Below are 24,407 nucleotides of genomic sequence, written 5' to 3' on the forward strand. Positions count from 1 at the left end.
TCGATATGCCAAACACAGTAGCAACAAGTGTCACAATGGAGGCGTTACTGGGCCCACTCGAGCAAATCGATGAACAACGGGAGGACAATGCTACAGTGCATTGCTATTCTGTGTGTTCACTAAGAGCATATTCAAAGTGTCCACACCTGAATAAGCCTATGCTCTTTATCAGAATTTACAGTTGCAAAAGTGCTAAGCAATTAGGAGCCCGGACACAGCCCTCTTTTCTGCATCTGGTGATCTCTGGCAAAACGTTGCATTACTTTGGTACCCCACTTGTAAACTGAGGAAAGCAGGAATGTGTATCTGTGCTCCATCACATATTGTTCAAAGCATACACCTTTCACTTTAACCAGCTTTACTACTGACAATAAGTCAATGATCCAGTCATTAAAGACTAGAAAGAGGCTCAGTGGCATGGCTCAGTGGCAGCAGGCCTGCCTTGCAAGCACCAGCCCTTTGGGAGTCTCTAGTGAGCCCCTCATGCCTCCCAGAAGCAGAAGTATGTGCCATCTCAGTGCTCTGTACAGAACCAAGTATGTGCCAGACCACAACTAAAGTGCACAAGTATGGCAAGCATCACAGTGGAAGTGTGTGAGCACCACAACCTAACGTGTGACTCCCAGTTCCCACAACAAAGTTTTCCTTAAAGCCCATTAAAAAGGGAGGCTGGAGCAGCAGTACAGTACATAGGGCGTTTCCCTTGCATGTGGCCAACCCAGGTTCAATTCCCAGCATCCCATATGGTTCCTGGAGCACCAGCAGGAGTAATTCCTGAGTGCAAAGCCAGGAGTAACTCCTAGGCATTGCCAGATGTGACCCAAAAAGCAAAAAAAAAAAAAAAAAAAGCTCATTAAAAAGGGCCATTAAAAATTAACATTTCAGTCTAGGCAGTTATCCTTGTCCCTATTATCATACACAACAGAATACAGATACTTAATTGTAAATCACTATCACAAGATCATATTGTAACAATCGTGACTATTATTTTCTGAACAATCATCGAGAGCTGAGATTATTATTGTCATACTTTTGATGACTTCCATGCTAAAATTACTTGACATTTATGTTACAAATAAGGAGAGAGAATATATGAATGAAAAAATAAAAGCTGGGGCCAGAGACAGTATAATGGGTAGGCTGCTTGCCTTGCATGCAACCAACCCGGGTTCGATCCCTGGCATCCCATATGGTCCCCCAAGCACCCCCAGAGTAATTCCTGAGTGCAGAGCCAGGGGTCATCCCTGAGCACCACCGGGTGTGACCCAAAAAGCAAAAAATAAATTCAAATAATTTTTTTAAAAGAATGAAAAAAGAAAGGGAAGCATAAGTTTTATTGATAATGTAACATATAATTTAAAATAAAACATGAGTGAGAAAGATGGCGGCCACACGGGAGCCTTGTGGACAGCAGGTTTGAGCCGGGCTCGGCGGGAGCGGCGGGGACCTCACGGGAAGGGGGGCTTTGTGGGCCGTCCCCCATGCCCCACCGAGGTCGCCCGCTGCCCCCCACGAGCGGCTCTCCGGCACGGACACGACTCCAGGGCACAGAAACCAATCTCTTAACTAGCTAACTTTTAATAGAAATTCTTCCAGGGTTAATAAGTAAAATAGCAGAAATCCAAAACTGCGCGGCCGCTATTGTGGCCGCGCGACATCATTTTATTCTTAAACCAAGTTGTAGAAAGCAAATCATTTCACAACGCTGTTTCAGCATGTCTGATTGTGGGGGGTGGGTCGTAAACTCTAAACAATAATTGTGCATCTTCTATCGAAACAATCTATCTAGTCAAAGTATATAGAGTATTAACTAGAGCTCATCTGCCTCACAAGAATTGGGAGGGGTGGGAGGTGGGGGTCTATTGGGGTTCGGGGTTAAAAATAAGTATTGGTAAAGGGAAATGTGCTTGATATTTACATGACTGAGACCTAAACCCGAAAGCTCTGTAACTTTTCCCACAGTGATTCAATAAATAAATAAATTATAAAAAAATAAATAAATAAAAAAATAAAAAATAAAATAAAACATGAGTAAGATTTAGTGGTTAACTTAAAACTCTGAGGTTCAGAATCTCATTCTTACTATAATCATTAGTGTCCATGTTTCTCTAAAGAATATAACTTTTCTGATTTAGAGATGTTTTATCAGTGATGCAGTACTTTTTGTGGGGAGGAAAGGAGGCACACCTGGTGGTTCTCAGGGGTAACTTCTGGCTCTGTATTCAGGAATCCCTCCTGGTGGGCTTGGGGGACCATATGGAAAGCTACAATCAAACCTGGGGTCAGCCGTGTACAAGGCAAGTGCTCTGCCTTGTGTGTGATCTCTTCGGGACGCAATGCAGGGCTCTTTAAAAGAATGAAAAAATTGGGATTGGGTTCTCAATAGCTCCGTATGTGGGATACTGTCTCGGAGCCAGAGCCAGAAGCCCACAGGACCCACTGAGAATGTTGGAGCTCCCATCTGCTGCTGCCGAGAGAAACAGTCCCCACCGAAGGCCCGTCACCAGCAGGGCTGACACCCAGCCCCAGAGCAATGGCAGCTGTAGTAGAGCTGACTCAGCGGCCACTACCAAAGGTACCTTCAAAATCACCATTACTCTGGGTTCAATGGCACCGGGAGCGAAGATTCTCTGTCCATTTCCTTCTGTCTCTGGTGACCAAGGGGTCATGCCCATAAGCCTGCTCCTGCGGGCGCCAGGTCATCAATCTACTCATCGGCCACCATCCAGATCGCATGGCTTTTTAGCCATGCCACCAGGCTGTTTCACTCAGGGGGCCCCAGAGGAGGGCAGGTGAGAGCCCTCCCCACCCTATGGGATCCAGCCCCAGCAGCTGAAAACCTCCACAACCCAACCTCCACCATGCTCAAGGCCACTCCCCACTCGGTCAGGACAAGCCTCACACACAAATGAATGTATTCCTGGGCCGCATGGCCGCACAACACATCATAAAAATGCTCCCTACCCATTCTCCAAGAGTACCACACCACATCTGATGGGGTTCAAATAGTAGACAACCAATCATAGAGGGAAATATATATATATGCATATATACATATTTTCTGATATATATATGAAAGTTCACATCATTCAACTTTTAACAACAGATTAGTAATAGCCTAAAGAATGTCTTAACGGCCCCTGCCAAAATAGAATAATCTTCATACTGTTTGCCCTGTGGATATTTTTTGTAGCATTTTCAGCAGTTTTCCATTAATAGACAATACAAAATATATCATTTCGGTTGTGCTTTGGGACAGGGTTTGTGGCTTGGGATGGAAACACCCCAAATATGATGGTGGGAAGGTATAATGGTGGTGGGATTGGTGTTCGAATATTAAATGTAATCAAATATTATAAACTACCTTTAAAAAAAATTACAACCATTTCTGTCCTTTTGATCTTCATCCCACCTTCTAAATGAGAGCAAGTGCTATCCCAAGGCAGGCTGTCTGGCATCCAGATAAACAGGAGGTCAGGAAAATATGAGTACCTAGTTTCCTATTTCCCAAACCAAGTATTTGCAGAAGAAAACATGAACAGGCAAGTGTGTAGCTGAAAGCCAAGAGACAAATGAACTAAAGAACTATCTCTCACATTATAACTATCACGTAAGAACAAAAACTCACCTTGGATGAGAACAAAAAGCTCAATGCATTATTAATAAATAAGCTGATACTGAGTCCTCTCTATAGGCCAGCTTGTTATTTATTTTGGTTTTTGCATCAGTCTTGGCAGTGCCAGGGATCAAACTCACAGAAACTACATACAAAACATTTACTTCAGCCAAGTGAACTACCTCCCTGGTCCTCTATCAGCTTTTTAAACACTTTATATGCCTTGCCTCATTTCATGTTCACAACTTATTGTGAAGATTTAATAAGATACAAATGTGACTGATACTAGATTCATCTTAATTCTACAATTTATAAGGCAAGAAAACATTAAGTAATGTTCTCCTCTTTCTTATTTCTGAGATCAAAGAAGCACCACATAATCATCTCATCAGGTACCTGCAAATAATTTGTTAAAATACTATAACTTAGGCCAAAGAGATAGTAAAAGGCTCATGGTGCTTGCACTGCATGGGGCCAACCCAGGTTCAAAGCCTGACCACACATGGTCCTCCAGAGTCCAGCTAGGAGTGACTTCCAAGCACCATTAGGTGAGGCCCAAAAACAAAGCCAAAAAAAGTCCACACCTTTGGAAAGACAGGAAGAGAACTCCCGACTCAGTTAAAATTAGAGATACATGGGCCAGAGATTATTATGTTCAGCAGACTGGGTGTTTGCTTTGCTCTCAGCCAACCAGGGTTCAATCCCCAGCAACAAAATAGTCCCCCAAGCCCTCCAGGAGTGATCCCTTAGCACGGTCAGGGGTGCCCCAAAATCAAACATTGAAATCAAAAATTGGAACATTCTGGGAAAGAATAACTTGCAGTGAACCAACAGAAATTTTATGAGTGAAATCTATGTAAACTGATATCTACATAAATCTAAAACAGGTAAGAAAGGCAAATTACAGAACAGCTACACATACTCATTATTATTTGCTTCTGTATTTTTCTGTATTCACATATTGGCATCAGTGAAACGAATTTGAAAAATCAGAGAATAGTAAGATCTTATATAACTTCATATGTACATAAGCAAAAGTATACTATAAAAAGTCTGAGAAAGGAGTTGAGGATTAGGAAAAAGAAATTTCACTTTATTCTTCATAGTCCTATTTTGAAGTTTTTACAAAGGATATGCAATAGTTGTGACATTAAATTTTATCTAAAACACAAAAAATAAAGTTTTATTAAGTAGTTCTAATTTTTTGAGAGTGAATTCAGTTGTATTAGGTCAATGATAGGAAAAAAAAAGATATTTAGTGCCTAAATTGAACGTGAATAGCAACAACATAAGCTATTCCCAGTGGTTCCTAGTCTATAAATATTTCAGCTTATCAGATTGATCACAGAAATATATTTAAAAGATCAAAGACAATTTTGCAATTTGAACTCACTGAAAAACTTTCAATTCGTCCTGCTGCTAAACACTAGATCAAGGTCTTCTCACCACAAAATAGAATAACTGACTATTAGCTTCATCCCCTGCTTGCTTTTGGTTTACAGCAGATGCTTCTCCACTAGACTAAGGCAGAGAAGCATCTCATGTGAACAATTCACAAAGCAACAAATATGAAATAAAATTAAAATGTAAAAAGTTACATGTAATCAATTGAGGAAAATTCAGATAATGCTTAGAGTAATAACATGCTTAAAAGTAGAGATGAAAGTCTGTCAGTATATACAACAAAAAGTCAACAGTAATTAAGTAATTAAGGATGGATATATATATAAGCCATTTTTTCCCTTTCTTTTGTACTTTCCAGGACTTTCAATGCACATGTAAGAAAGTTTAAAAACTAGCCCACAATCCTTTGCCCTCTTTCTTTCTGGATCGACCATTTGCAGTGTCCCCATAATGTCCTCATAATATCCCCATACTGAGACAGAGTCAATTTGCCAACCTCTTAAATTTGGATTGGCCAGGTGATTTGTTGTGGCCAACAGGCACCTACAGTGAAAGAGATTCTTATGTTCCAATACCTAAGTCATTCTTTAAAAACCTTGCCTGTTTCTAATTGCTGCTCCCTTAGGACTTCTGATTCCACCTACTAACAAAGTAAGCCTACCTTGCTATACCCCAAATTTGTGAGACAGTAACTAAAATCAACAGGTATAATCCACATCTGACCTACACTTGAGAGTAGGTCTATGAGTGACCTAGAGAAAAAAAGAAGTGCCCAACTGAGTATAGTCTAAATAACTAGCCTGTAAATAGCCTCGGCTGTTGAGTTATGTCAGTAAGATTTAGGAGTGTGTTAAGCGTCAAAAACTTGCTAACAGGGGCCAAATATATCATACATGGGGGTAAGGCACTTACCTTCCCCAAATAAGGATTTAAAAATAAATATATATATATATATATATATATATTACCAAACAATTCTTTAAAATAAATAACATGCTGGCAGAAATGCACTATTTTTTTTCACCAATTGCTTGAAACTTCTATAACCTTGCTCTGGATGGTTATAATTTTCATTTCATAATCAACATTTCATAATGTTCTCACAAGCACTACTGGAATGCTCAGGGTCAGTCCAGAGCCACGCAAGCTGGAAACTTGCAGAAAAATGCATTACTTTCCAAAATTACTTTACAAAATTACTTTACAAACCCTTTTGCAAAAACAAAGTAAGACATTGTTAATCACAAATTGTAGCACTGTTAACAAAATATTATTCTAAGAAGATGCATACACATCTTTTCAATTAAAAAAAAAATAATAAGTCCTTGAGCTCAATTAAGGTAACTGAGCGACTTTACATTTAAGGATCCACATCATCAACATTTAGTAAGCCTTATCACTGGCTTTATACATATAGATAAAATGTGTGCATAGATAACTTTTGTTACATATTAAACACTAATGATAAAATTGTTATTTCTGGAAAGCACGGTCACATCACTTAACAGCAGTAAAATGTTTCACTGTGTCTGGTGAAAAGCTAAGTGCCCTTAAATCCATTCACTGGAAGTCACTTGGTAAAATTTGCCATTGTCTTCACTGCAAGGGTAAGGAAATGGAAAGAAAGGTCAACGGGTTGCCAAGAGTCACGGTCCAGCAAGAAACAAGAGCGAGTATTTCTTTCACACTCGGGCAGTTTGGATCTCAAATCTACTTTGTGAATCCATTTATACCAGGTCTAAAAACATGAATACCAAGTCCAAAAACATGCACTGAATCTGTGGTTTAGCAATGAGAAAATGCTACAGTAGCAGGAAGGGGTATGGACTGACCAAAGAGAGGCAAAAATGACCTTTACCAAAATGATGAAAATATCTTTTTATTATTTCCATAATGGTTTCATGGGTATACAACACTGTCAAACCTACCCACTAATCACACACTTATGTGTATATTATGATATGAAAATCACATCACAATAGAAAAGAGTTGATTTTTAATAGGGGCAACTCCTGGCAGAGTTCAGTCTAAATAACTAGTCTGTAAAAAGCCTAGGCTGTTGAGTGATGTCAGGAAGATTGGGGGCCACAAGGGCAAAACCAACAGTGCTCGGAGTTGTCCAGGCCTTACCCATTGGTTTCTGAGACAACAACAGCCACACCCAGAGATGTTCAGGGGACATGCAATGCCAGGGATTGAACTCAGGGCCTTGCACATGGCAGGCGGAAGCTCTAGCACTTGCACTAACACTCTGGCCTGAACATTTAAAGATGAACCCTTTGAGGAAAAGTATGATTCTATAGAGCAATTTTTCTTGGCTTAAATATTAAATGTAATCAAATATTGTGAACTACTTTATAAAATAACAAAATTAAAATTAAAAATAATAAAATTATATATGTATATATATATATATATATTTCAGGCAAGCAAAACTTTTTAGATTTAAATTTCCAACCCAAGGGGGGTGGTACCGGCATGTCCTTCACACCCTACCAAGGTCACGAGTTACCCCCCCACAAGCAGCTCTCCAGCCCAGCCATAACACCAGACACACAGAAACCAATCTCGTAATTATCTGGCTCTTTGCAGAAATCCAAAATCGTAGCCATGTGACATTGTATGATTCTCATAACCAGCTATAGAAAACAAAATATTTCACAATGTCTTTTCAGCAATTCTGATTGTTTGGGGGGGAAATTCTAAACAATAATGATGCATCTTTTGTCGAAATAATGAATGTAATCAATGTAAAGAAGAGTTAAGTAGAAATCATCTGCTTCACAGGCATTGGGAGGGTTGGGAGGGGGGGCATACTGGAGTTCTTCGTGGTGAAAAATGAGTTCTGGTGAAGAGAAAGGTGTTTGATCATTGTATGACCAAGACTTAAACCTGAAAGCTTAGTAACTTTTCCCACAGTGATTCAATAAATAAATATAAAAAATTTAAAAAAAAATTAAGATGGAGTTCATGCCCAATTTAATCAGCTAATCAGTGGCTGAATAAATAGCAGTACTCCTACAAAAAAAAAATGTTCAACCCAAAGGAATGGACAGTACAGAAATTAAGGAGCTTACCCTGCACGTGGCCAATTTCTCTTTTTCTTAATTTTTTATTTTTTAATGAATCACCATGAGATACAGTTACAGACTTACAAACTTTCATGCTCACGTTCCAGTCATACAATGAGTACCCATCCCTCCACCAGTGCCCACTCTCCACCACCAATGTTCCCAGTATCCCTCCATCCCTCCACCAGTGCCCACTCTCCACCACCAATGTTCCCAGTATCCCTCCCACATCCCGCCCCCCCCCCCACCCCGCCTCTGTGGCAGGCAGATTCCTTTTTTTACTTGCTCTCTCCTTTAGGGTGTTGTGGTCTGCAACGCAGGTATTAAGTGGCCATCATGTTGAGTCTATAGTCTACTCTCAGTACACATCTCCCATCTCGAGCGGGTCCTCCAAGCATCCTTTACTTGGTGGTCCCTTCTCTATCTGAACTGCCTTTTCCCTCAACAACACATGGCCAATTTCAATTAGACCCACTGAACAACATCTGGTCCCCCAAATACCATCAATGTGACCCTGGAACCCAGAGCCCCTGAGCACTGCAAAGAGTGGCTCAAAAACCCCAAAATTAAAACTTTTTAATTTCCCTTTATAACTAACAAAGTCACAAATTAATGTTTACAGAATCATGATTTTAAGCTAAAAGAGAGCAACCAGGTTTTGAGTCTACATGAAAATTACGATAGCACAGACACTCATGTCAAAACACCAAGTTAAAATTATCCTAATTAAGTTAAAACCTATATGGACACTTTAGCTTGGCTAAAAATAACAGTTGATACCATTTAGTAGAGTGAGCTCAATTCTTTTCTTCATTCTACCCGCATTTACTAAGCCTCCACTTAGTGCCTATGTTCCTGCTACCTTTTCACGGTGCATCCTCATTTCCACAAGCAAAATACAAAATAGCTAAAGGAATTTCCCCCTAAACTTAACAAGAAACATCAGAATTTTTTGCTGCAAGAAAAATATAAATCAAGTTTATGATTCTTGGACCTGTGGGAAAGAAAAAAAAAGGAAAAAACATGCAACGCTAATTCATAAGTATAAAATAAAGAAAACCTTTACCTGCTGCCCTGTAAAGTATTTTAGGTTCAAAAAATATACAAGGATTTTTATCCTGTATGCATGACAAAAGAAGTCCCTTGGCCTGGAAAGGGCTTCTGGGCACAACCACCTGTAAAAACAAATTTGTTTAAAGACAATTTTAGTGAAAATGTATACCAGTCAACTCACTTACAAGAAGGCCTGTAATTTAAACAACCAATTGTTACTAATTAAACGGAGACATCTGATGTTTTTAACCTAATTACCATTATTAAATTTACATATTATTCCCAAAATTTCCATCTCTTCAACAAATATTTATAAGATACCATATTCTTACCAATAAAATACTTTTCTTTCCCTAAAGAGCTCATTTCTATGTGAGTATATCACATATTAGTATGAAATAAAGGGAGTCCACAACAAGTCATCATCACACAGAAAGTGTCCATTTCTTTCCATAGACAAATACAAGTTTTTTACCACTACTCTCTTGCGACTTTCAAAAATATCCTCTCCAGTTTTTCTCCTTTCCCATAAAATTTCTCTTCTCCAAAATTACCTTTGCCATAAAGAATAGGCTCTTCAGGACTGAAGAGATAGTACAGTGGGTAAGATGCTTGCCTTGCCTGCAGGTGACCCAGGTTCAATCCCCAACAACCCACTGAGCCAAGTCCTCTATGTGGATTATTCATCTACTGTCCATAGCATTCCCAACAGGTGATTATCGTTATTTTCCCCAATCTACAGAGAGAAACTGAGATTTGAAGAAATTAACCCAGGTTACAGTGTGGATTAGCCTTCCATAAAGTTGCAGCCATGACCCTGGTTAGAATCCCCAGTACCCCATTTGGCCCCCTGAACACTGCCAGGAGTAACTCCTGCGCAGAGCTAGGTTAGCCCCTGAGAACTGCTTCTGGTTTCATCTAGATAAACCAAATTGTTGTTCATGAAGCAAAATGAAAACATAAAGCAGAAATCAAACACAGCACATAAATTAGATTACCTTGATGCCTGGGCAGTGGGCAAAAAAAGCTTCAGGACTCTGAGAGTGATAGAGAGCCCCGTGGCCAACACAGCCCCACGGAGACCGGATGGTGAGACTCCCACAGTTAAAAAGATCCCCAGAGCGGTAGCGATACTTGGCAGCTTCATTAACAATCTAAGAGGGAAAAAGACAAGACGAGTCACAATAGGTCTTGACTCTCGTTCCTTTTCCTAAGCCATTCTATTAGATGTTTGAATTCACGCCCACAACAAACAGCTTATGGTATCAAAAAGTCCCTAAGATAAGGACATGGGAGAGTGGAGGCAGTATTTTAATAGTTCAAAGCTTTTACTCTAGAAAAACTGTTATATTAAAATACAATCTCAAAGAGTATGAGACTAATATCCAAGGCCAGAAAAAAAACAGAGGCCAGGAGGACTGGTTGGAAACTTGCCACAAGTGTGTATTGCAGGGTGGGATGGGGTGGGGAGGTGGGGGAAGGGTAGTTAGGATAGAGAACAGAGAAGGAACCAGTATGACAATAATAGTTAGAAATGATCAACCTGGACAAGAGCTGAGTGTTGAAAGTATGTAAAGAGAGGGATAAACATGATATCCTTTCAGTATGCAAACCATAATGCCCAAAAGGAGAGAGAGAGAGAGAGAGAGACAGAGAGAGAGACAGACAGACAGACAGACAGACAGAGAGAGACAGAAAGAGAGAGAGAGAGAGAGAGAGAGAGAGAGAGAGAGAGAGAGAGAGAGAGAGAGAAAGTGGAGGGGTGGGGGGAAGGGGTCCAGAAGGGAAACCGAGGACACTGGTGGTGGAAAAGTACACTGGTGGAGGGATGTGTATTGGAACATTATATGACTGAAACCTGACTATGAACAACCTTGTAACTTTAAAAATAAAATAATGCAATCTCACCTGATCAAAAGCAGGGAAAATATAATCTGCAAACTGAATTTCAGCAATGGCCGTAGCACCAGTGACTGCAATTCCAATTCCAAATCCAACAATTCCTTGCTCACACAATGGGGTATTAAATACTCTATCCTTTCCTGAAAAACAAAGTCATCTTAATATAATAATCACATATGTTATTATGACAACGGAGAGGACTGTCATAAACATTTAGTTTCATACAACTGAAAATTCAATGACTTAATACTGACACAATGGAGGGGAAAACACAGAACCGTGAAGGAAACAAAATATAAATAGTACAAGGGTTGGTTGTCTTGCATGTGTGAGGCTCTGGAGTCGACTCCGTGTGCCTCTGGCTATCTCTCTCTTGATTCCCGCCAATACCTCTGGCCAGAGAAAAGTCAAGAGCAATTCCAAGTCCAAGGGCAATGCAACTAGGAGTATCGCCCCAAAAGGGAGGGGGGGATGTGCTGCATTAACTATAAGAAGTCTAAGTGCTCTAATTAAGAGAAGTATTACTATAGTAGGATAAAAGAATGCCAAGACCCAACTACTTAAAAGAAAACACCCAAACAACAAATGGAACAGAAAATGTGGGATGTGGGATGTGGGGTAGATAGTCAATGGCTAAAGGCTCAAGCACATGCTTTAAAAGCAGGAGGTCGACATGGGAAGCGGGGTGTTCCCAGCTCGTCCTTCATGCCCTACCGAGGTCAGGAGTTGCCCCCCACGAGCAGCTCTCTGGCACAGCCATAGCTCCAGAAGCACAAGGACTTAATGCAGAGCCCGGCAGCTTGCGGCAGAAAAGTGAATGGACTATTCACTTAATCCACACCACCTTGCCTGCCTGGAGGGGAAAGGGTGTTGGTCCTTTCCGCCTTTTTCCCCTCTGGAAAGCAAGATAGCAGCTGCTTCCGAGCTTTATGAAAAGCCAGGTTTGAGCCAGTCGTGATGGGGTGCTGCAACCTCATGGGAAGGGGAGGTGTTCCCACCTCATCTTTCACGCCCTACCGAGGTCACAAGTTGCCCCCCATGAGCGGCTCTCCGGCATGGCCGTGGCTCCAGAGCACAGAAACCAATCTCATAATTACCTGACTCTCAGCAGAAATACTTCCAGGCTTAATAAGTAAAATACCAGAAATCCAAAATCATTTGATTCTTGTAAGCAGCTATAGAAAACAAATTATTTCACAATACCTTTTCAGCATGTCTAATTTGGGGGTGTAAACTCTAAATAACAGTGGTGCATCTTTTGTCAAAACAATGAATCTAATCAAAGTAAATAGAGTGTTAACTAGAATTCATCTGCATCACGGGCATTGGGAGGGTTGGGGGGGGCGTTATTGGGGTTCTTGGTGGTGAAAAATAAGTATTGGTGAAGGGAAATGTGTTTGATAATTGCATGACCGAGACTTAAACCTGAAAGCTTTGTAACTTTTCCCACAGTGATTCAATAAATGAAAAATAAAATAAAATAAAATAAAAAAGCAGGAGGTTGAGATTTGGACACCCCATGGTTCCACTGAGCACCATAAGGAGTGACCCCTGAAACTGCCAAGTGTGACCCAAACTTGCCCAAGAGAGCAGGAATCCACAATGGAAAACAAAGAAAATAGAAAGTCAATGCCATCATAATAATAACAAACAGACTTAAGAAAAAAAAAAAGCAATACCAGGGGTCAGGAGGGAAAAATTGTATATTGAAAGGGTACAATGCATGAAGAAGAACAATTTCTAAATATACACTTAACTAATAATATGGGAGCCAAATAAATAGGAAAATTAGCAGAGTTAAAAGAAGAAATGGATCAGCTGCTGTGTAGGAGGAGTAAGACAAATGAGAGGGCCAGAATGAAAGCTCAGTGGGTAGGGCTTTTTTCTCCCATGCAGCTAATCTGCGTTCCATCTCTGGCACCCCACGTGGTCCCTGAGCACAGCCAAGAGTGATTCCTGAACATAGAGCCAGGAGTAACGCCAGAATAGTATTGTGTGTGGCCCCCATCCCAAAACAAAAACAAACCAAAAAATATGACAAAAGACATGCCAGTACGTAAAGGTAAAAACTATACACAATGCTTACACAATTAACATGACCTGACTGACATCCATAGAACACGTCGCCCAAGAGCTAAGACTACAGTTTTCAAGAGGAGAATACTGACATCAATTGTACCAAGGTGGGCGATAATCCCACCTAATTTAATCTTAACAAATTTCAGAGTATTAACATGATAGAGTATATTCCCTGACTGATATCATTAAACCAGAAAATCAATAACAAAAGAAAAAATATAAAATCTCAAAGTTAGGAAAATTGTAAATATATGCATGAATAACTCATGATTCGGAGACAATTAAATTTAATGTACAATAGATTTTTAAGCTGAATGTTAAATGCATCACAACGTATTGTACTTCCAAATTTGACGGCTTTTATTCAGACTGACCTTCCGACATCTGATTTAAAATTCTGGACAAAATATAACAAACTACCTAACAACACTGGACGGCCTACACTGAAGAGAAGTTGACACTTGAAAGAAAAGTGTAACGAATGACTATAAAGTGAATGAGCATGTTTGTTAGCTTGAAGTCTGGGGCACCCCAGAATCTGATATACAATGGTTAGAATTCAGACATGCTGAGTTTTACTAGCTGAGGCATCAGAAAATGAAGTCTGAGGCCATCAGTGACTGGACAGTGAATGAAGGATTTTAAGTTCCTTTTAAAAAGCACTAGAGGTGGCCAGAAAGACAATAGCTCAAGTGGCACAGCATAAGCCTTGCAGGTGTGAGCCCTCGAGTTTGACCAATCTTAATTACAGAGGAAGTGAGGAGGGTGAGGCCGGACAGTCAAGACCTCTTATTAGCTGTTTTATCTTCAATTTTTGGTCTTTATGCTACCTGGGGCTGGAGCGATAGCACAGCGGTAGGGTGTTCGCCTTACAAGCGGCCAACATGGCGACCCGAGTTCGATTCCTCCACCCCTCTCGGAGAGCCCGGCAAGCTACCGAGAGTATTCGATATGCCAAACACAGTAACAACAAAGTCTCCAATGGAGACGTTACTGGGCCCGCTCGAGCAAATCGACGATCAACGGGAGGGCCTTTACCTTTACCTTTACCTTATGCTACCTGGTTGGTTCTTTTCTGTTCCCAATCAGATTGAGTGAGCATTTTATAGAACCTCATTTACATATGGTGCAACCAACTGTGTATCTGCAGGAAACTTCAAAACCTAGCAGAGAGCACTTAAAAGCTAAAGAGGTGAACAGAAATTTCACCTCTACCCACTAAGGAAGAGGATCTAGAGGCTGAGACTCCTGAGCTTGAAGCAGTGTGCTAAACACCTCAAACTTTCCACTGAAACCACAAGATTAAATGTTAGCGAGGTACAACACAGCTCTCATCTGAAATTCCACCACCTCTCCGCCATTATCAGCAATTCCTGAAAAATTATCATTTCAGGGAGCTGCTTGGACACAAGCACTGGTTATTCTTGCCAGGTGGCCAAATCTGGGATTCCTATTTCAGTTCCCCAATCCGCGGATATCAGTTCTTCTTGGTTCACAGAATCCACTTTCAGCTCAATCATGCCTTTTGAATGTGAACTACAAAAAGGACAGGTGCTGGCAAAATACAGGCTAGACATCCTGTCGTTTGCACTCTTAACGCAGCTGCAAAAACTTAAGGCATGAGTCATACTCATCCCAAACTGTGATTATCTCCTGAAACTGTGACCTCTACCCCTCATCAGTTCCTATTTGCAAGAAGCCTGCTAATTTCTAAAAATCTATGATTCCATTGTACTCAGAACAAATCAATAATAGAAAACGAACATAAAATTTCATCTGCCGCTCATGAAATTCACATTCCTGGAATATCTGAGCCACCGTCACCAGATATGTAATGCTATTATTCATTTCTTCCTGCTTTACGTTCACTGGATTCAGAGGTTTTTACCTAGATATAGTTATTTTTGGACAGGTGTATTTTGGGGGAGGGGGAACTACTAGAAGTCAGAAAACTTAAAAGATTCTCGTTTTGAGAAAATAGCTTAACCGCTCTTTCTACCAAGTTTCTATGTTCTCGCAGAAATTGTTTTTACATGAGCTAAATATCAAAAAAGTCTGGTTCTATTTTCTCCCAAATGAGGGTAGGAACAGAAGTAAAATGCACAGTGCTGACAACTTTCTCTGTTTTACAATATACACAATATCCCAGTAAGCCACATGACACAGGCAGGGACAGCGCCACCAGTCAAGACTGACCTGAGTTTAAGGGCCACATTCACAAATAACTAAACCCCCTAAATGACAACTTCTTACCTATCACAGAAGCATCATGCTATAAAAAGACGAGGAATTTATACTTCTTCAAGAAATGTTTATAAATCATGTAATATTGCACAGACACTATTCAAGGTATTCAAGGAGAACACAGGAGCAAGTTTTAGAAAATCCTCGTGGAACTTAAGATTTTTCAGTTAGGTGAAACAGATCGAACAAAATGCATGGATCAAATATTCTGGCTGTTAAGTAATGACAGTGCTATGGCTAAAAGCGAAGTAGGGAACAGGTGAAATAGGGGAGGAGATGCAGCTACTGCAGTTCCTAAATAAGAAAATCAGGAAGCCCCTTAAATGTTACCTCTTGGTAACGTCCCTGAAGAATTAAAGGATGTGAAGAAGTATATTGCACACAGGTAAGGGAATAAATGTCCCAGGAAGAAAGAATGAGCAAAGGACCTACGGTATAAGCATGTTCAGAACATCAAGAAGAAGGCAAGGAGTCCAGAGTGTCTGGTCTTAAAAGAAAGGGTAAAGAGGAAACGGAAGAGCTAAAGAGAGAGGCTGAGGAGAAAGCACAGGTCAGACCGTCCCTCTGGCACTCGCTGTGAGAATGACTGAGTCATTCACTAAGTGAGAGAGACAGGAAGCAAATTCGTGCCATTCTCAGAGCTATATTTGAACAAGATTCCTCTGGATGGCATTTGGTGAATAGTCTGCAAAAAGAAAGTGGACAAAACATAGAGGACAGACTAAGAACCCTATAGTCAACATACTGAGAGATAAGGTAGGCAATATTACAATCATATAGTAATAAAATAGGTAATGCAGATAACATAGGCATATGATAATAGCAGATAAGGGGGGCAGAAGGTGTGAGACTCTGATATACCTTAAAGCTAGGAAAAATAATTTGCAAATGAGACCAATATGAGTGCACAAAACACTGGTTTTTGTCATGAACAATTTGAAGCTTTCGTTAACTTAGCACAGGAAGACGCGTGTTGGGATGAGGCACAAGAGTTTCCATTTTGGAGCTATTAAGTTTAAGATGCTTTTAGATGCTTAAGGTAAAGCTAATATGGAGACCAACATTTCTCAATCAGAGACCAAGTGACCCCTGTTAGCTCCCAGGACATTCCAAGGGGCCACAGGCAAAAATTCTGTAAACAAGCACTCATAGCGTGAGACAGCAGGACAGGGAAAGTGGTGAGGCGAGGGTGGTTGGAAGGGGGTCACTGGAAGGACATCAAGATGGAAGAGATTCACAGTCAGAAAAAGGGTGAATTGGGGCTAGAGTGATAGCACAGCGGGTAGGGCATTTGCCTTGCACGCAGCTGACCCAGGTTCGATTCCCAGCACCCCATATGGTCCCCTGAGCACCACCAGGGATCATTCCTGAGTGCAGAGCCAGGAGTGACCCCTGTGCATCACCAGGTGTGACCCAAAAAGCAAAGAAAGAAAGAAAGAAAGAAAGAAAGAAAGAAAGAAAGAAAGAAAGAAAGAAAGAGAGAGAGAGAGAGAGAGAAAGAAAGAAAGAAAGAAAGAAAGAAAGAAAGAAAAGAAAAAAAGAAAAAGGGTGAATAATACTGATTTTGACTCTCAGATATATGAATAAAAAGAAATGTAACGCAAAAAATATTAAAGCCCAGATTACCAAGTAAATTTAATAGGGAAGAAATCCCATGTTTTAAATAAATAAATAAACAAACAAATCAAGTAGTAAGAAATAATCGGCACTGTCAAACAGAAGGGGAAAGGAAATCATGGGTTTAGAAGGACTAGGAAAATATGGTGGCCTAAAAGCTGAATGGAAGAAAGGGTTTGTTAGAGGAAAGAGTGGTTGACTTGTGTCATACAATGTCATAACAAAGTGAGATGAGGGCTAATAAATTGTTAATTGTTGATCTTGACGTGACTCTTTCTCCAGAGCTGAGAGAGAGGGAGAGAGAGAAAGCCTAACTCAGACAACTTTGTTGTAAAGAAAAACCAGTAACCAGGTGAAGAAGAAAATGAAATAGAAAAACTTGGAAGGAGGTAGGAGTTTGGGGTTTTTCCAGTGAGCTCAGGGGCTATTCCTGGGTCTACACTCAAGGCTCATTCCCGGCAGTTCCTGGGAGGCCAAATGGAGCCAACGAATGCAAGACAAGCACTTTAACTCCTGCAATACCATGACAGGCTAGTGAGGGAATTTTATAATGGAACAAAGAACCCCATATTTGCAAGCTATACAAAAGAAGAAACTGGTGATCTGAGTAAAGATTACTGAAGTGGACAGAACAACGGGGACCATGTTTCTGATAAAGTGGCAGAAGCAGCAGGAGTCTAAAATGGAGAGTGAGTGGACAGTATCCCTTACTTACGATTCAGAGTGCAGGACAAAAGACTTTACAGACACTAGTATAGTCAGATAGATATAGGGGGTAGTGAGACTTTTTCAACATTCTTTACCTCTACCTTGATGAAATGGGAAATGGATTATTAGCTGAAACTAAGGCCAGAGAGAGATGAGGAGAGCAAAACATACAAGTATCATCCAGAAAATGAAAGGAAAATCAGATGAAGAACATGTAGCATGTTGCAGAGAGCTCAGGAAAAGCACCCTGTCTTGAACTTTGAATGAGATCTGTCAGTAAAAACACACATTTCATACAGCAAAGACTGTCTCAGGGATTTAGAATTCAGACTGAGTTGAACTTAACTAGAACTGAATTTTACCAAGCAAACAAGGACATGAAATTTAAGTTAGAGACCAAAAAAAAAAGAAGAAGAAGAAGAAGATTCTCAGGAAAATGAGAGACAATGGCAGAATAAAAGAATTTATGGATTTTAAAAATCAGTAAGTCAAAGAATGTCTGGGGTAATGTACTAGTAGTGCACTGCACGGCCTTCAGTGCTTCAGTGGAGCTTAGAATTAGTGATGCCTCAAACTGAGATCATGGAAGTACTGACAGACTGTAAACGATCTAAGAACAGTGGGGTGGCACTGTGGTGGTGGAGATGGTATAAGTAAATATGTAAAAAGCATAAACATTAACACTACTAAATACCACGCTACCAACCATGCCACAAGTTTAAAACAGAGGGAGATTCCAGAACCACTGGAAGTTATTAAGATAAAATCTGGGGTGGTGACTGTAAGAATGAAAAACAAGTAAGAGAAATGAGATCACAGGAGAACAGAAAAATAAGAAAACTAGCAAGCCCGAATATTGAGAAGGTTGTCCACTGTGAATACTGGCAGCAGTACTGCAGAGACTGACAGAGCAAAAGTAAGGAACAAAGAGAGAGGACCTGGGGACAAAGGCTGACAAGAAAGAACAGTGTCAGAGCTTTGCAAATATTCAACCAATGTTTATTTTGAAGGGATAACTTATCCAATGAAAATAGACTTATTCTGATTCAGAATTCAACCTTTGAGGTTTTTTTTTTACCTACTCAGATGTTTGAATTCAGCCTTTCTATATTTAGAACAAAATTTCTCAAATTTGGTAGTATGAAGTTGAATCATGCAATTATACAATAACTTGACCCGCACCTCACCCCTTAGCTTATATGATATATAAAATAAGACAGCCCAGAACACACAAAACTTTCTAATGTACATCCAAATGACAGATAAAAAAGCCTAGTTACGATTCATCTCTTTCAAAAGCAGTTGAGATCCATAATAATAACTTTCTGAGGTTCAAAGAAAGCCTCAGGGCAAAGAAATCTATATCAAACTGCTGCAAAACAAGTTCAACAAATGTTTAGTCAGGTGACTTATGGCTTTGATTTCCTGTGATGGAAAAAGAAACTGACTACTCTGAAGCAGTTTTGACTGTGTCAGAAAAAAAATAAATAAATAAATACTGTATGAATTACTTCTTCCTAAATTTAAGTAATCAAATAAAGTTAAATTAACATTTCAACAAACCTACTGCTTTTGATAATAAAGAGTTGGAAAACAAGACTCATATGACATATCATCTTATATTTTGCTATCTTTACTTATGTTTACTAAATCATAGAGAAATATATATTTATATATACATACATATATACATATATATGTGTGTGTATATATATATATATACACACACACACATACCTCTCGAATGCCCGGCAAGCTACCAAGAGTATCCCGCCCACACGGGCAGAGCGTGGCATGCTCCCCGTGACGTATTCAATAATGCCAAAAACAGTAACAATAACAGGTCTCATTCCCCTGACCCTAAAATAGCCTCCAATGGTTGGAAAATACTAGTAAGGAGAGGCTGCTAAAATCTCAGGGATGGGAGAAATAGAGACATTACTGGCGCCCGCTTGAGTAAATCGACGAACAATGGGATGACAGTGATACAGTGATACTTATCATCACGACCATCCTGTTATTCGTCGATTGCCTCGAACAGGCCTCAGTAACGTCTCCTTCGTCCTAGCCCTGAAATTTTTTTAAAAAGTGCCATATTCAAGGCTCTTTCAGAGTTAGGAGAATGAGACCCAGACCCATCATTGTTACTGGTATTTGTCATATTGGGTACGCCACAGGAAGTTTGCCAGATTCTGCCGTGTGGGCAGGTTACATCAGTAGCCTGCCAGTTTGTCCAAACTAGGAATGATATAATAAGATGTCGTGTGGTCGCGAATGTGGCCGCGCACTTCCCAGAGCTGGGTTTTATAGTCTCTGAGTCTTGGCCATTGATGGGATTACACAGCGCCAGGGGGCCAGTTAGTGGGTGTGATCCCCGCCTACTGGAATTTGGAGGATCTGGGTGGAGGATGCTCAGCCCCGATCCGAGTAGGCTTGGAGATCTCAGTGATACTTATGTTTCACTAAAATTACTTATGACTGTGATCTCATGTATAGAAGGTCAAGTGGTTGTCACTTTATTAATCACTTAACTTCCTGTTAGTCGTCGATTTGCTCGAGCGGGCGCCAGTAACATCTCCATTTGTCCCTGTCGCGTGCTAGTGTAGCCCAATGGCATCTGTTCGCTCTGGGAACATGAAGAGCCTCAAACCGATCATTCATGATCTTGATGAAGAAGTCTGACCATCTGGTAGGTGGGCGGCCATGCGGTCTTTTGACATCCCGTGGAATCCAGTCAATAACAGCTCTAGTCCAGCGGTCGTCTTTAAATCTCATTACATGACCAGCCCATCTGATTTTTGACACCTTGGCAAATGAGACAGCATCCCTAATTCTTGATCGTCGATGGACGTCGGAACTCGGGATTCTTTCTCTCATTTGAGTGAAACGTGATATTCCAAGCATAGCTCTTTCAATTCTTTGAGAGACCTGAATAGTGTTCTCATCCTGTTTGCGTAGGGCCCAGGTCTCTGAGGCATATGTTAATGCAGGAAGAACAGTGGAATCAAAGAGATGTGCCCAGAGCTGGAGGTTCTTCATCCTCTTAGCTATTTCTTTGACGCTCTTAAAGGCATTCCATGTCACTCTCTTCTTCCTGCACAACTCAGGTGCCAGGTCATTTGTCATGTTGACTTCTCGGCCTAGGTACACATAGCTGTTGCATTCGGAGATGGTTGTTCCATTGAGAGTGAATGGGGCGTCAGGAATGAGGCTGTTTCTCATAAACATTGTCTTTGTAAGATTCAGCTGTAGTCCTACCTTTCCACACTCACGGTCAAAGTCGGCCAGCATTTGTGCCGCTTGGCTGATGTTTGGTGTTATTAAAACGATGTCTTCAGCAAAGCGGAGGTGGTGTAGTTGCCAACCATCTATCTTCACTCCCATTCCTTCCCATTCCAGTCGTCGCATGATGTTCTCGAGGGTGGCACTGAAGAGTTTCGGTGAAATGGTATCACCCTGCCGAACCCCTCTCTTGACATCAATGATCACCTTTTTGTAGAATGGTGAGATCCTGGTAGTGAATCCGCAATACAGCTCACGGAGGATCCTGATGTATTGGGCTTGAATGCCCTGATTGGCTAGGGCTTCAATGACCGCTTCCGTCTCAACAGAATCAAAACCTTCTTTAAATCAATGAACGTTAAACAGAGCGGTATCTTGAACTCCCGAGAAACCTCAATGAGCTTGGTTATTGTGTGGATATGGTCGATGGTGCTGAATCCTTTGCGGAACCCTGCTTGCTCGCATGGTTGTCCTTCATCTAGTGTTCTGCCAATCCTATTTAGGATGACTCGAGTGAACAACTTGTAGATGACATACAACAGGCAGATCGGGCGATAGTTGCCAATGCCATGGATGTCTCCCTTCTTGAACAGTGGTACGGTCCTGCTGGTTTTCCATTGGGACGGAACCTTGCATTCAGACAGGGAGCGAGTGAAGAGCCGAGCCAGTGTATTGATGAGTACTGACGGCAGGTTCTTCAGGTGTTCAGGTCTGACCTTGTCTGGGCCGGGTGCTGTTTGTTTCTTTACAAACATCATGCGACGACTGGAATGGGAAGGAATGGGAGTGAAGATAGATGGTCGGCAACTACACCACCTCGGCTTTGCTGATGACATTGTTTTAATAACACCAAACATCAGCCAAGCGGCACAAATGCTGGCCGACTTTGACCATGAGTGTGGAAAGGTAGGACTACAGCTGAATCTTTTTTTTTCCCTTTATTTTATTTTATTTTTTTTTTACAGTTGTAAATTTACAATTTTTTGTGCTTTGGTTTCAATTATACAATGATCAGATACCCATCCCTCCACCAGTGCCCATTTTCCACCACCATGGATAATATCCCTCCCACCCCCATTCCCCCATCCCCCCTGTCTCTGTGGCAGGGCAATCCCCTGTGACTACAGCTGAATCTTACGAAGACAATGTTTATGAGAAACAGCCTTGTTCCTGACGCCCCATTCGCTCTCAATGGAACGACCATCTCCGAATGCAACAGCTATGTCTACCTAGGTCGAGAGGTCAACATGACAAATGACCTGGCACCCGAGCTGCACAGGAGAAAGAGAGCGGCTTGGAACGCCTTCAAGAACGTTGAAGAAATAGCTAAGAGGACGAAGAACCTCCGGCTCCGGGCACATCTCTTTGATTCCACTGTTCTTCCTGCATTAACATATGCCTCAGAGACCTGGGCCCTACGCAAACAAGATGAGAACGCTATTCAGGTCTCCCAAAGAAGAATAGAAAGAGCTATGCTTGGAATATCACGTTTCACTCAAATGAGAGAAAGAATCCGGAGTTCTGACATCCGTCGACGATCAAGAATCAGGGACGCTGTCTCATTTGCCAAGGTGTCGAAAATCAGATGGGCTGGTCACGTAATGAGATTTAAAGACGACCGTTGGACTAGAGCTGTTACTGATTGGATTCCACGGGATGTCAAAAGACCGCGTGGCCGCCCACCTACCAGATGGTCAGACTTCTTCGTCAAGATCATGAACGATCGGTTTGAGGCCCTTCATGTTCCCGGAGCGAACAGATGCCATTGGGCTACACTAGCACGCGACAGGGACAAATGGAAACGTTACTGGCGCCCGCTCGAGCAAATCGACGACTAACGGGAAGTTAAGTGGTTATTATAGGAGTTCAAAGATGGGAATAGGATGCCCAACCCTACACATTTGTCATCTCATGGGACTCCTTGAAGCTTGGTCATGGAGGTTAGAAAGACAGAAACATATTTTGGGGCTCCCCAGCCCCTCTAAATCTCTGCCTCTATCTCAGTGTTAGGAAATGTCATTGATTAGACTGTATATTGACGGCAGGTTCTTCAGGTGTTCAGGTCTGACCTTGTCTGGGCCTGGTGCTGTTTGTTTCTTTACCGACAAAATGGCGTGTCGGATTTCGGAAGGGAGAACGTTGGGAACGACATAGCCATCCTGTGGAATTTGGTATGTCGGCAAGTGGACATCGCTATCGAAGAGATTTGAGTAGAAGTCATGGATAATCTTCTCCATTGCCGTTCTGGAGGATGTGATGGATCCATCGGGACATCGGAGGGCAGTCATCTTGGTCTTGTAGTTGGCAAAGGACAGGCGGGCGTTACGAATACGTTTCCCGGCTTCTGCCACTTCTACCAGCACTTCTGCTCTTCTCTCTTTGAGGTCTTCCTTGATCGCATCTCTGCACTGCTTTTCGAGCTCGGATGTTAGCTTGCGGTTGCCTGAGGCATGCGCCAAACCGCGCTGGCGAATTAGCTCAAGAGTTTTTGAAGACAGGCATTTTTTTGTGGCTATCTCTCTCTTGGAGTTTCTCGCACATTCATGGAGGTGCTGTACCAGTCGATCGTTTTCCTCGTCAATGTTGTCAACAATGGCATCTTCCCATGTTGCTGCAAGAGTGCCAAAGAGCTCCCAGTTGGTGGTCGTTCTGGGAGTTCTCTTTTTGAACTTTGCAGCCCTCTCTCCCCGCTCTGTGAAGTAGAATTTTGCACGAAGGAGACGGTGGTCTGATCCCGTTCGGAATTTTGGGACAACAGCGACATCGGTCAGGCAAACTGTCGATTGAATATGATGTGGTCTATTTCGTTGTGGAATCGTCCACCGGGAGACTCCCATGTCCAACGTTTAGATTCTGCCTTCTGGAACTGTGAGTTACCATGGATGGTCTTGGTCGACATGATGAACTCAGAGAGTCTCTCACCCTGTTCGTTCCATTCTAGGCCATGGGTCCCGATGTGAAGTTCTTCAGCTGATCTTCTCGGTCCTATCTTGGCATTAAAATCACCCACGATGATCTTGTAGAAGGTGTGGTCTTCTTTATAGAACTTCTCCAGCTCCATGTAGAACTTCTCGATTTCTCTTTCATCATAATGAGATGTTGGTGCATAGACAATGAAGACAGAAACTGCCGGCAGTGAGCCACATCTATTCAAATGTAAACGTCCGATTCGGGTTGTTAGGCATTCGAATGAATCAATGCTCATGGCCAAGTTTGTGTTGACAAGGACACCGACGCCTCCAACACCTCTTTTATCGCATGTTCCGAGGAACAATTCTTCTCCAGTGTCGAAAACGGCATGGTGAGATTCGTGCCTTCTTGTCTCGGTCAGACCAATGATGTCATACTTGATCATTCGTGCTTGTACCATCAGGTCCTCGATGGATGTATCTGATGCTAGCATACGTGCATTGAAAGTACAGATGATCATT

At 41.5% G+C, this 24,407-nt stretch overlaps 1 protein-coding gene across 2 annotated transcripts in view; it reads right to left on the reverse strand.

Annotated features, from left to right (window-relative positions):
- BCKDHB (branched chain keto acid dehydrogenase E1 subunit beta) overlaps positions 1-24,407 on the reverse strand; it is a 426,555-nt gene that overhangs the window by 153,768 nt on the left and 248,380 nt on the right. For both annotated transcript variants that reach the window (XM_056109682.1, XM_056109681.1), the window contains exons 4-6: positions 11,053-11,186; positions 10,143-10,298; positions 9,158-9,266 (exon numbers count right to left, since the gene is read on the reverse strand). In XM_056109682.1, coding sequence (XP_055965657.1) covers positions 9,158-9,266; positions 10,143-10,298; positions 11,053-11,186 — 399 coding nt within the window. The remainder of the gene's footprint in view (positions 1-9,157; positions 9,267-10,142; positions 10,299-11,052; positions 11,187-24,407) is intronic.

Source organism: Sorex fumeus, unplaced genomic scaffold (genome assembly GCF_029834395.1).
Source record: "Sorex fumeus unplaced genomic scaffold, SorFum_2.1 ptg000008l, whole genome shotgun sequence".
NCBI classification, from domain to species: Eukaryota; Metazoa; Chordata; class Mammalia; order Eulipotyphla; family Soricidae; genus Sorex; species Sorex fumeus.